The 12,665-nt window shown below is 38.1% G+C and overlaps 1 protein-coding gene across 2 annotated transcripts in view; it reads left to right on the forward strand.

Moving 5' to 3' along the window:
* GLG1 (golgi glycoprotein 1) overlaps window positions 1-12,665 on the forward strand; it is a 143,838-nt gene that overhangs the window by 73,833 nt on the left and 57,340 nt on the right. For both annotated transcript variants that reach the window (XR_004523460.2, XM_033845718.2), the window contains exon 2: window positions 4,405-4,437. Coding sequence is in view for 1 of the 2 variants with exons in the window: in XM_033845718.2 (XP_033701609.1) it covers window positions 4,405-4,437 (33 nt within the window). In the remaining variant the exon portion in view is untranslated. The remainder of the gene's footprint in view (window positions 1-4,404; window positions 4,438-12,665) is intronic.

Here is a 12,665-nt window from a genome sequence, read left to right on the forward strand (position 1 = left end):
TCAGGCCTGGGTCTTCAGCAGTCTCCCAGGGGCCCACATGGGCATGGTAAACCTGGCCATGCTCCCTTTTGATCCTCTGCCGTCCCAGTGGTTCCCCAATTTCCCCTTTCGGGCGTGGGATACCTTCCCCTCCCACAGCCACCCCTCAGGGGCGCCAGTCCCATCCCGCCTCCGCTTCTTCTCCCGCTTCACTACCCCCACACCCCACGTCCTACCCAGTCACTAGGGGCTCCTCCCGTTCCCTTAGGTGTCCGTGGTCCCCCACCAGTGCCTGGTAGGTGCCCTAGTTGTGAGGAGACGCGAATTCTGCGTCCTCCTAGTACACCATTCTTGATTTTGCCCCTGGTTTTTTTTTTTGCCGTACGCAGGCCTCTCACTGCTGTGGCTCCCCCGTTGCAGAGCACAGGCTCCGGACGCGCAGGCCCAGTGGCCATGGCCCATGGGCCCAGCCACTCCACGTCACGTGGGATCCTCCCAGACGGGGGCACGAACCCACGGCCCCTGCATCGGCAGGCGGACTCTCAACCACTGGGCCACCAGGGAAGCCCCCATCAGATTCTTTATTGGAGTCAGGCAGGTGTCTCCAAGTACTTAGGGCTTGTCTCTCCTACAGTGCTATTGCTGCATCATTCATTCAGCATTAACTGAGTTCCTTCTCTATTTTAGTCACTGCTGTGTTTGGTTGGGGGGATGCTTCACATTTTCTTTTTTCTCTTTCCTCTATTCATAATCATTTCTTTTTTGATATTAATATAGGTAACTTCAGCAGTCCCTTTTCCAAAATTTGATCATTAATTTAACAAAGTTATTTGTGAGCCTTTTCATAAAATTTTCTCCTCCCAGTTTTCTGTTGTTAAGAGGACAATTATTTTAATTCCAAAGAGGAAACACTTGATGTAAGAGTCTTTTCAAAGTCCAGATTTCTATCTCCAGAGTAATAGAGAGCAGCTAATAATGTGGCAAAGCTTAGCTTCTAATTTACTGCTTCCACAGCTAGGAACCTTCGCTTTGCCTCTGATTTGAAGGGGTAGGGATGGGGATAGGACTCCTAAACTGGTGAGAAGAAAGGTTTCAACTCTTAGTTTTCTATCTTGATCATGTTCTTACCGTTTGAAAAAATTACTAAGCATACTCTAGTAGATATATATTCATAAAATATTAATTATTCTAACATATATTATAAAAACATTAAAGTGTAAATTAAAGCATGAGCTTTTCAAAAAAGAGAGGTCCATTATTTTCTTCCTGAGCCCCAGGGGATCATCTAACTTGCATCCCCTTTGGAAATCATTCTTCTGTCTAAACCTTCAGGCCTAGTCAAGTCCCTGCTCTTGCTTACTTGCTTGATTGCACCATTTTATTTCTATAACTGGATTGTAAACTACCTGAGGTTAGGGACTATTTGTGTCTTACCTTTCTTCTGTATCCCACAACAATGCCTAGCACAGTTTTGGGTAGTTCATAATTATTCAGTTTTTACTTGTTGATTGATTTCTTGGGATCATTTCAGAGTATTATTTCACTGATTGTTAATAAAAGGAAAAAATCCTCAGCCTTTTTTCACCTTAGTAATTCTGGTGTTAGTCCTCATACTATTCTTATTCTAAGATTAAAGGTCATCAAGCCTATCTGCATTTACAGATTTGCAGAAATAGATAACGTCTGATGAAGTGACTTGATTGGGACCTCATGGCCATGGTGTAGGCTCAGAACCAGACCTGTGTCAGCACCCATGTTTGTTTTTGTTCCTTGAAATTTCTGTCTTAGTTTCTTATCAAATGGCTGAGTGCCAAACCATAGCATTTTCTCTTTATACTTTCTCTAGTTAGTTTGTGCTGGCATTATTCATGTTCCCACTGTTTGGGTATACTACTTTATATTTTATATTCTGCAAGTCTCTTTTCTGTTCCTCTGAACCACTACTTTGTCCTTTGATTCTAAAGACTCATTTAAATTTATAAGAGTAATTATTCATAATTACACTTAGAAATTCTTTATAGCTGTTCAGTTCAGTGAGTCTCAGTGGCTTAACATCATAACCTTGTTCTCATGGCAGTCCTATATTGTCTTCTCTCTGTGGGTAGAAAAACTAAATCTAGAAAGAAAAAAAATAAGCCAGTTTATTGTCAATTGCAAATTGATACAGCGAGAGAGATGAAAACCAAACACTGACCTCCACATTTGCAGTTCACTTATGTCTCTGTGGACTGTGTCATTCCTTCATAGAAGGTGTAGTATTCTGTACTTACTAATATAATTCGCTAAATTAAACCATTGCAGTTACCAATTACGACTTAAAGGTTTTGAGATTTTTCTTATTTCATTTGCCTGATGGGCTTATTAGTCATTTTTTTCTTCATTACAAACACCCTCAAAATTTCAAGGGCTTATAACGACAAATATTTATTCTTCTTGCTCATGGCTGTGCAGGTCAGTTGGGGTGGCTGTGCGCTGGGCTGCGGGTTAGGTTTAGGTCTGCTCCACGTGTCTCTCCTTTTCCTTGTACTAGCAGCTCTCTGTACATGTTGTTCGCATCGGGAATGTCAGGAGTGCGAGAGTACAAGCCAAACCACCCAAGCACATTTAAAGCCTCTTCTCATATTATGCCTGCTAAAATCCCATTGGCCAAAGCAAGTCAGTGGCCTAACCTAACATCAGTGGAGCAGGGTATATACTCATTCCACAGCAGGAGGCTATGCAGAGTTACAGAGCGAAGGATCTGGATATCAAATTGTATTAAAGAAAAGTAGAAAACTGGGGGAAATAATCCATTCTATCACTGTAGGAAAGTAAGACGTTAAAACACTCATTAATTTGCTGATTTAAGTCCTATGGACTGAAAACATGGCAATGCTTTTTTTCCATGGGTAACTTAAATGTTCTTTGACTACTTTACTTTGAAGATTCTCCAATGCTCTGAATTTCTTTCAAGAATGCCCCTTTAATCCAAAGTTATCATTTAATAAAAATGAACACAAGTAGAGATGCTAATGGTATTGATTGCTGTCTGTGCTTTGAGAAAGAGCTAGAATTACTGATTGATTGGAAAAAATTGAAAGGATAGATTAAAAGGGGATAAGGCAGAAAACTGCCTGTACAAAATAAAGTATTCTTGCAAATAAACTGTTAAGGGCTATAAGTTGAGCACTTGGAATTTCAGTGAAGGGAACAGAGTTAAGCTAGATTAACTCATAGTATGGAGGCTGACTTCTGAGATTTAGGAAGACACTTCAGAAAGACATTAAAATATCTATTCTTACTTAGACAAGGAAGGAGAAAGTTCAGAAGTGGTGTGTTATAATCTCACGATTGCCTAGCAATCTAATTAAAGTCCATTTTAATATAATATTTTATAAGTAAGTACAAAAATGAGTTTGTACATTAGAATTAATGCCTGCTAAATAATGTAGTGGAATGAATAGTTCCCTGGAAACCTTTTTCTTCCTAAAGTGATGCTAGGTGTGTCTGCTTAATTTGTTAATGTTTACTGTTTTCTGTATTGCCTTATTTCTATCCTTGAATAGGGAGAATCTTTTTATTTTGAAAGTGGCATCTTTTAACAGCCTATGTCAGGAATATTTCATAGAGGGGACGCAATTTACTTTGTTTGAGCAGGTTGGAGTACTATGGAATCTCAAAGGAAATAGTGCTTTATTATGGCGTACATTATGACAATTGTATCTCCTTTAACGGTGTGAACAAGGAAATTAAAGGAGAAGTGTATGGCAAAGGTATTCAATATAAGGCCTAACCTAGTCTACTTTTTTGTCACAGAATTGAAAGTTCATTTTATCTCTGTTATATGTACCTGGCTTTATGAGCGAATGTATTCATGGGAATATATAAATAATTTCTGTTTTTTTAAACTTTGTATTTTTAATCATAGACCTGCAAGATTATAGACTGATAAGAAGTTACAAACATAGACGTAGAGGTCCCATGTACCCACCACCTCACTTCCCCTAATGGTGACATGTGAGACTAATTTTTAAATCATTGTCAGACCTTTTTTGCCCTCTTTAATAAGCCTTCTTTTTTCCAGATATCTAACTTTCTTTAAAGCGAGGGCACCTGTATTGTGCCTGATCCTCTTCAGCTTTCAGAATTATGAAGTATTATGTAAGGATCCTTCTGTCACTCTTGCTTTATGTCTTTAGTACATCCTTCTCCATTTTCCCAATTTCCAGATTGTACCATTGATTGGGAAGGGACTGTGTCTCATCCTTTTCTGGTATATTTCTCCTCAGCAATCTAAAAGATGTATAAGCCCCATTTTACTCCTCATATTGAAGTATTATATTCAGTTGAATATTCAGATTTCTTGTCTTGAGTTTATTTTGGTGGTGTTTGAAAACTTGAGAGGATGTTTTTTTTAACATCATCTCTTCTTTTTTTTCCTTTTAGCCTGAAAATGAAATTTCTTCAGACTGCAATCATGTAAGTATGGATTTTCCATAATTCACCTTACGTGCTTTATATATATGATGATAGATATTGGGATGCTTTTCCTGTTGTTCTGGGAAGCATAATGTTTTCTTAAATTCACTTAATCTTAGCAAGAGGGTGATTAACCTCATTTATGGTAAATCTACACCTACTCACTCCTCTATTGTTGAAGTCAGTAGGCTCTGCCACATAATATTAATATACTTAAGTTTAAATTTTTCTTCAGTTACAGCTACCATATGAAATTGTTTCTTTGCATGTCAGGCTTACAATTGTAGAGTTTTGTATTTTAAAGTTGTTTCATTTAGTCATCATACAGTCATCTACTGTGTGCCAAACACTGTGGTAGAAATTAAAGACACACAAATAAGCACCTTGAAGATAGAGACATATATTAGAGTTAGCAGATAAGAACCCCAGAGATAACTACTATTAATACATTCAATGTCATATATATGTGTCATATATATATTTGTAATACATTCAGTGTCTATATATCTCCCCATATTACATACAGTCTGACATTAAAAGGAGAGTGACGTGAAATCAAATCTGTGCAAAAAGTACCAGGTGCTTCAGCAGAAACTTGTAAGAGTACAATGGGGACACAAGAGTGAATTTTGCCCAGGTGGGTTGATGTCAGGAAACACTTAATAGTGGAGATGATACTTGAGTTGTGTCTCAAAAGAGGAGTAGTTATATATCTGAAATCACTCTGTGTCCACATTATTTGATAGTTTGAATGGGAGACTGTAAGAATAGAGAAGCAGGTTGGCTGCCTAAGTTGACTACTTATTCTAAAGAAGGTCTAGATAGGTCAGAGATTTAAAGTAAAAATAAAACCACAAGAGTAGTAGAAGAAAACATGAACAGAGGGTAGGGTTTTTAAAACATGATACAACCTCAAAAAATATTTAAAGAAAAAAAAAGATTTATAAATCTGATTGCATTAAAAACCTCAGAAAAGGGGACTTCCCTGGTGGTAAAGACTTCACCTTCCAATGCAGGGGGTGAAGGTTCAATCCCTGGTTGGGAGCTAAGATCCCACATGCCTCGTGGCCAAAAAACCAAAGCATAAAACATAAAGCAGAGCAATACTGTAACAAATTCAATAACAACTTTAAAAATGGTCCACATAAAAAAAAAATCTTTAAAAAAAAAACTCAAAAAAGAGATTTGAGGGTTTTTTCCTCAAAAATATTATGTAAATTATGAAAAAATATTTGCAGTGCAGATGAAAAGGACTACATTCTTTAATAGAAAGTACTGTTAATAAACATAGAAAACAGACATAAATAGACTATTCACAGGGAAAGAAAAAGATGTCCAGTAAACAACAAAAATTTCAATTCTTTCATAAAGTGTGAAAATTAAAAGAAAAATGAGTGCACTGTTTTTATCCATCTGATTAACAAATATTAAAAATTTGATAAATATACAGTATTGACAAGCATATGAAGATTTAAGCATTCTCTAGCCCACCAGTCAATGGCTACCCATTGGCCAAATCCAGACCACTGCCTGTTTTTATGCATAAAGTTTTATTGGAACACAGCCACACTCATTCAGTTACATACTGTAGCTGCTTACCATGTTATAATGGCAAGGTTGAGTAGTCACAACAGTGACTGTAGTTTCCTGAAAGCCTAAAAAATTTACTTTCTGGCCCTTGCGGGAAAAGTTTGCTAAACTCTGCTCTAGCCTATGGATAGGAATATAAATAAGAAAAACTTCTTTATAAAGCATTCAACTTAAAATGATATTTGTTATGGCATTATTATGGCATTATTTATTAAGCAAAAGATTAGGAAAAAATCCTCAAAAATCTATTAATAGACTGAATCTGACAGAGAGGAAGCCCAGAAAGAAGCTCCAGAGGGGTGGAGAAAGAAGCTGATCTCCAAAGGACATTACACCGCTGAAAATGGGGACAAATAGTATACAGAAAACGGAAAGATTTATGTCCTAATAAAGAGAGATTAGGGCACAGACACAGGAGAAGATGGACATCTACAAGTCAAGATGAGAGCCCTCAGAAGAAATTGGTACTACTGACACCTTGATCTCAGACTTCTACCCTCCAGATTTGTGAGCAAATAAATTTTTGTTGTTTAAGCCACCCAGTTTATGGTATTTTGTTACAGCAGCCCTACCAAACTAATACACTTGGGTTGGGATGGAATGCATTATAATTTTTCCCATTAAAGTTTTTATTTTATTTTTATTTTTATAAATTTATTTATTTATTTATTTTTGACTGTGTTGGGTCTTCGTTGCTGTGCGTGGGCTTTCTGTAGTTGCAGCAAGCAGGAGCTACTCTTCGTTGCGGCACGCGGGTTTCTCATTGCTGTGGCTTCTCTTGTTGCGGAGCACGGGCTCTAGGTGTGTGGACTTCAGTAGTTGTGGCACGCGGGCTCTAGAGCACAGGCTCAGTAGTTGTGGCACACAGGCTTAGTTGGTCCGCGGCATGTGGGATCTTCCCAGACCAGGGCTCAAACCCGTGTCCCCTGCATTGGCAGGCGGATTCTTAACCACTCTGCCACCAGGGAAACCAAGTGAATTTAAAAGTAAAACTATTTAAAATAGCATATAAAGCATCAAATACATAAGAATAAATCTAACAAAAGTATGTAAGACATCTCTACAGATAACTATAAAATATTACTCAGAGAAATTTGAACACCTAAATAAATGAAGAGATATATTAATATATACTATGCTAGTCAGTTGGAAGACTAAATATTATAAAGACATCAGCTCTTACCAAATTATAGATTCTGTACGATCCCATTTTTGTTGTTTCAAAAAATAGTAAGCTGATTCTAAAATTTACATGGGAACACAGTTTTGACCAATAATAGCCAAAAGTCTTGAAAAGAACCAAGCAGAGAGAATTCACCACCTGATTGAAGACTTAAAGTAGCAGTAATTAAGGCAGTGTGGCAGAGGCACAGGGGTCGACAAGTAGACCAGTGAAACAGAATGAGTCCAAAAACAGACTCATATATAGATAGACACTCGAATAAAAAAATCTTAATCCTTACTGCACACCATTCACAGAAATCTATTCTAGATGCATTATAGAGCTAAAGGTGAAAAGTATAATAAAACTTCTAGAAGATAACATAAGAGACTATGTGGGATAAGCAAAGATTTAATAAATGGGAAACAAAAAGCAGTAAGCAAAAGCAAAAGATTGATAAATCAGATTATATTAAAGTTTGTTTCATTAAATATAGTATTCAGAGTGTGAAAAGACAAGCCATAGAGAAGGAAAAAATATTTTAATCCTTATCTGACAGTATGTGCAGAATATATGAAGAATTCATACAAAGCAATAAAGAAAAGACAACAGGGCTTCCCTGGTGGCGCAGTGGTTAAGAATCCGCCTGCCAGCGCAGGGGGACATGGGTTCGAGCCCTGGTCCGGGAAGATCCCGCATGCTGCAGAGCAGCGGGGCCTGTGTGCCACAACTGCTGAGCCTGCTTTCTAGAGCCCGTGAGCCACAACTACTGAGCCTGCAGGTCTGGAGCCCGTGCTCCATGGCAGGAGGGGCCACCGCGGTGAGAGGCCTGCGCACCCCAGTGAGGAGTGGCCCCTGCTCACCACAACTGGAGAAGGCCTGCATGCAGTAATGAAGACCCAACGCAGCCAAAAATACAAGATAATAAATAAAATAAATATTAAAAAGTCTTAACTATTAAAAAAAGAAAAGAATCCCCCTGCCAATGCAGGGGACACGGGTTTGAGCCCTGGTCTGGGAAGATCCCACATGCTGTGGAGCAACTAAGCCCGTGCGCCACAACCACGGAGCCTGTGCTCTAGAGCCTGTGAGCCACAACTACTGAAGTCCACGCACCTAGAGCCCGTGCTCCGCAACAAGAGAAGCCACTGCCATGAGAAGACCGCACACCGCAACAAAGAGTAGCCTCTGCTCACCGCAACTAGAGAAAGCCCGTGCACAACAACAAAGACCCAACGCAGCCAAAAATAAAATAGATAAAATAAATTTTAAAAAAAAAGAAAGAAAGAAAAGACAACAGAATAGAAAAATGGAGAAGATAAATTTAATCAAGGAGGTGAAAGACGACCTGTATATTGAAAACTACAAGACATTACTGAAAGAAATTGAAGAAGACATAAATAAATGAAAAGATATTCCATGCTCATGGGTTGGTAGAATTAGTATTGTTAAAATGTTCATACTACTCAAAGCAATATACAGATTCTGTGCAATTCCTATCAAAATTCCAATGACATTTTTCACAGAAATAGAACAAACAATCCTAAAATTTGTTTGGAACCATAAAAGACCCCAGATAGCCAAAGCAATCATGAGAAAGAAGAAGGAAGCTGAAGGCATCACACGCCCTGAGTTCAAACTATATTACAAAGCTATAGTAATTAAAACAATATGGTATTGGCATAAAAATAGACACATAGATCAGTGGAACAGAATATAGATCCCAGAAATAAACCCATGCATATATGTCAGTTAGTTTACAACAAAGGAGCCAAGAATATGTAGTGGGGAAAAGAACAGTCTCTTCAGTAAATGGTATTGAGAAAAGTGGACCACTGCCTTACACCAGACAGAGAAATTAACTCAAGACCTGAGACCATAAAACTCTTAGAAAAAAAAGGCAGTAAGCTCTTTCATAGGTCTTGGTGATGGTTTTTTGAATGTGACACCAAAAGCAAAAATAAGGCGAGGCTATATCAGACTAAAAAGCTTCTGCACAGCAAAGGAAACCACCAAGAAAATTAAAAGGCAGCCTACTGAATGGGAGAAAATATTTGCAAATCAAATCTCAGATAAGGGGCTAACATCCAAAATGTATAAAGAACCCATACAACTCATACAACAAACAAAAAAACCCAATTAAAGAATGAACAGAAGATCTGTATAAACACTTTTCCAAAAAAGACATACAGATGGCCAATAAGTACATGAAAAGATAATCATCAGAGAAACCAAATCACGAGATGTCACCACAAACCCGTTAGAATGGCTGTCATCAAAAGGACTAGAAATAACAAGTATTGGTGAGGAGGTGGAGAAAAGGGAACCTTTGTGTACTATTGGTGGGAATGCAAATTGATACAGCCACTGCAGTGTGGAGGTTCCTCAAGAAGTTAAAAATAGAACTACCATATGATCCACTTCTGGGTATTTATCTGAAGATAATGAAAACACTAACTCAGAAAGATATGTGCACCCTCATGTTCATTGCAGCATTATTTACAATAGCCAAGATATGGAAACAATATAAGTGTTAAATGGTTAAGAAAATGTGTGTATACATACATACACACACACACAATGGAATATTATTCAGCCATAAAAGGAAGGAAATCTTGCCACTTCAAACAACATGTATGGACCTCGAGGGCATTATGCTATTGAAATAAGTCAGACAAAGACATATACTATACGATCTTTCTTTTATGTGGAATCTTAAAAACAAAACAAAAAAAACACCAAGCTCATAGATACAGAGAACAGATTGGTGGCTGCCAGAGGTGGGAGAAATGGGTGAGCTGGTTTTTGTTGTTGTTGTTTTAGTTTAAATAAATTGAATTTTTTAAAAATAGAAATTGTTCCTTAAAATACAATATAACTACTGGATGGACAAATTTAGGATAAGCCCTTAATTAAAAACAAAAAGAAAGAAAGAAAAGAAAAATGGGTAAGATACTTGAACATCCATATGTTAAAGATGGCAGTTGAATGATCTACAAATAAATGGAAAGGTGCTCATCCTCATTAATAATCAGGGAAATGGAAATTAAAACCTGAGTGAAATACTAGTATCTACATTCACCATTAGAATTGCTAAAATTCAAAAGACCGACAGTGTTAATACCGAGCATTACTGTGAATATAAAATAAGGGAGCTTTCGTGATCGTTTCGGCAGCACATATACTAGAATAACGGAGTTTTCAAATACTGATAGTGATAATGTAAATTAGTGTAACTACTTTGAAAGCTGTTGGGTATTACTTAGTAAAGCGGAACTTAGGCACAGTATATAATACAGCCTTTTCACTTCCAGGTACTTACCCCACAGAAATGCTTATGTATCTGTCTATACATGTAAGGAATATTTATAGCAGCTCATAATAGCCCTGTGAGTAAACAGTTAACAAAACCTTTCTTTCCCCTTCAGGAGAATTTCAATCCTGTTAACTATGTAGCTCAGTTCCCTGGTGACCTAGTAAGGGTGAAATACCAACTAAGGTTCAAGGCAGTATTACTTAAGATAAAAATGACCCTGATTGGTAAATTCTATATGGATTGGGGAGAACTATAAATGAATTATAAATACTCATTGGGGGTGCCATACTATAGGTTTCCCTGAATGTGGTGACTCTTGTACCTGGGTGTGTGTGTTCCTTGCAGGGATCCTGGAAACTATGCCCAGAGGGCTGTTTCAACAGATAATGGCTCGCATGGGGCTTGAGGTTTCTAAGCCAAAACTGCCTCTTCCAGTGCCTGTTGGGAGTGTTGTCTTCTCACACCTGAGCTGTCATTTGGAGAGAAGATACCGCCAGATGGCTACATAGACTGTTGCCATGACTCCCATTGGAGAGGAACAATTGATGCTGCCCTGCTGACTGACAATTTGTGGTTCCTGTCTTTTATCCAGCACAGACCTTTCCACAAACTCCAGACTCCAAGTGCTGATTTCACGTTTCTACGCTATCTCACAGTCATTTCTAGAACTGAACTCTTGATTTTCTACCTCTAAACCTCTCTTGTTACAGTCTTCCCAATCTCAGTTCTTCCCATTGCTCAAATCAAAAACCTTGAGTCCTCTTGTCCTCTTATATCCCACATTCAGTCTGTTAGCAGCCTTGCTGTCTGGCGCTCCTTTTGAAATGTGTCCTGAATCTGACCATTTTCACTGGTACCCCCTGGTTCAAGCCATCGTCAGTTCTCTTTTGTGCTTCTTTAATAGCCTCCTAAGCAGTCTCCCTTCTTCTGCCCTTGTCCCTCTACAGTCTATACTCCATGCTACAGCCTGAATGATTCCTCTAACAGTCAGGTCATATTACGTCTCTGCCCAAAACCCCAGAAGCTTTTTTCTCACTTATTAAACTCCCAGGTCCTTAACAGTGGCCTACAACACATGCAGAGAGTAGAGACCTGCTCCTTGGCCTCTTCTACCACTGTCCGCCTTGATAACTCTACTTAGGCCACAAGCAGCCTCCTCGCTATCCCTCAGATATTCACAGAATATGCCTGACTTAGGTCTTTTGCATTTGCTGTTCATCATGGAACAGTCACCTTTTCAGGATGTTCATTTTCCTTGTCCTCCTCTATTAAAGCACCCCTCACTCGTCACTTCAGTTCTTTTATACTAGCTTAATTTTCTTTATAGCATTCAATACCTGATCTATTTATTTGATCATTTGCATATTATCTTTCTCTCCTTCATACAGTGTAAACTACTTGAGGGCAGGGATTTTGCCCTTCTTTGCTCACATCTGTCTTGAGTGGTACCTGGTATATATTAGCCACTCCAAAAAAAAAGAAAAAACTTGAATGAAAAATATGAGAAAATTTCCAAGAACTGAAGGATGAGTTTCTAGATTAAAAGTGCCCATGAGTGCCTCACACCATGGATGGAAAGATAACCCAAACCAATTTTAGGGTTCTGAAAAGAACCCTGGGAGTAAATAAAAGATCTCAAAAGCTTTCAGAGAAAAAAATAATAATTAAAGTACTGGGAGTTTGAGTAATATGATACTTCTCATTAGCATTACTGGAAACTAGAAGAGAGTAGACCAGTGCCTTTAAAATTCTGAGGAAAAATTATATTTAGTCAAGATAATACAAAATAGACATTTCATACATAAAATTTTTCAAGACATTTACTACCCATACATGTTTTCTCATAAAGCTACTAGAGGATGTGCTTCACCAAAATGAGGGAATACAGCAAGACAAAGAAAACTAAAGAATCCAGTAATTAGTGCATCAGACTAAGAAAAAGCAAAGGAATTCCAAGGATGATGGTGAAGGATGACACCTGTGCAGAGGCTTAGATGGCAACCAGTCCTGACTGAAGCAGGAAGACGGAAGACTCCAAGAGGAATGTCTCACCTGAGAGATCACTTGAAGCATTTGAACATTTTGAGAGATTTGCTTTTCCAGTGAAGAGATGGGGGATTAATTAGTAATGGGTATATCGAAAATAGGCTGATGAAATAA

The sequence above is a fragment of the Tursiops truncatus genome, chromosome 19, assembly GCF_011762595.2.
Source record: "Tursiops truncatus isolate mTurTru1 chromosome 19, mTurTru1.mat.Y, whole genome shotgun sequence".
NCBI lineage: Eukaryota > Metazoa > Chordata > Mammalia > Artiodactyla > Delphinidae > Tursiops > Tursiops truncatus.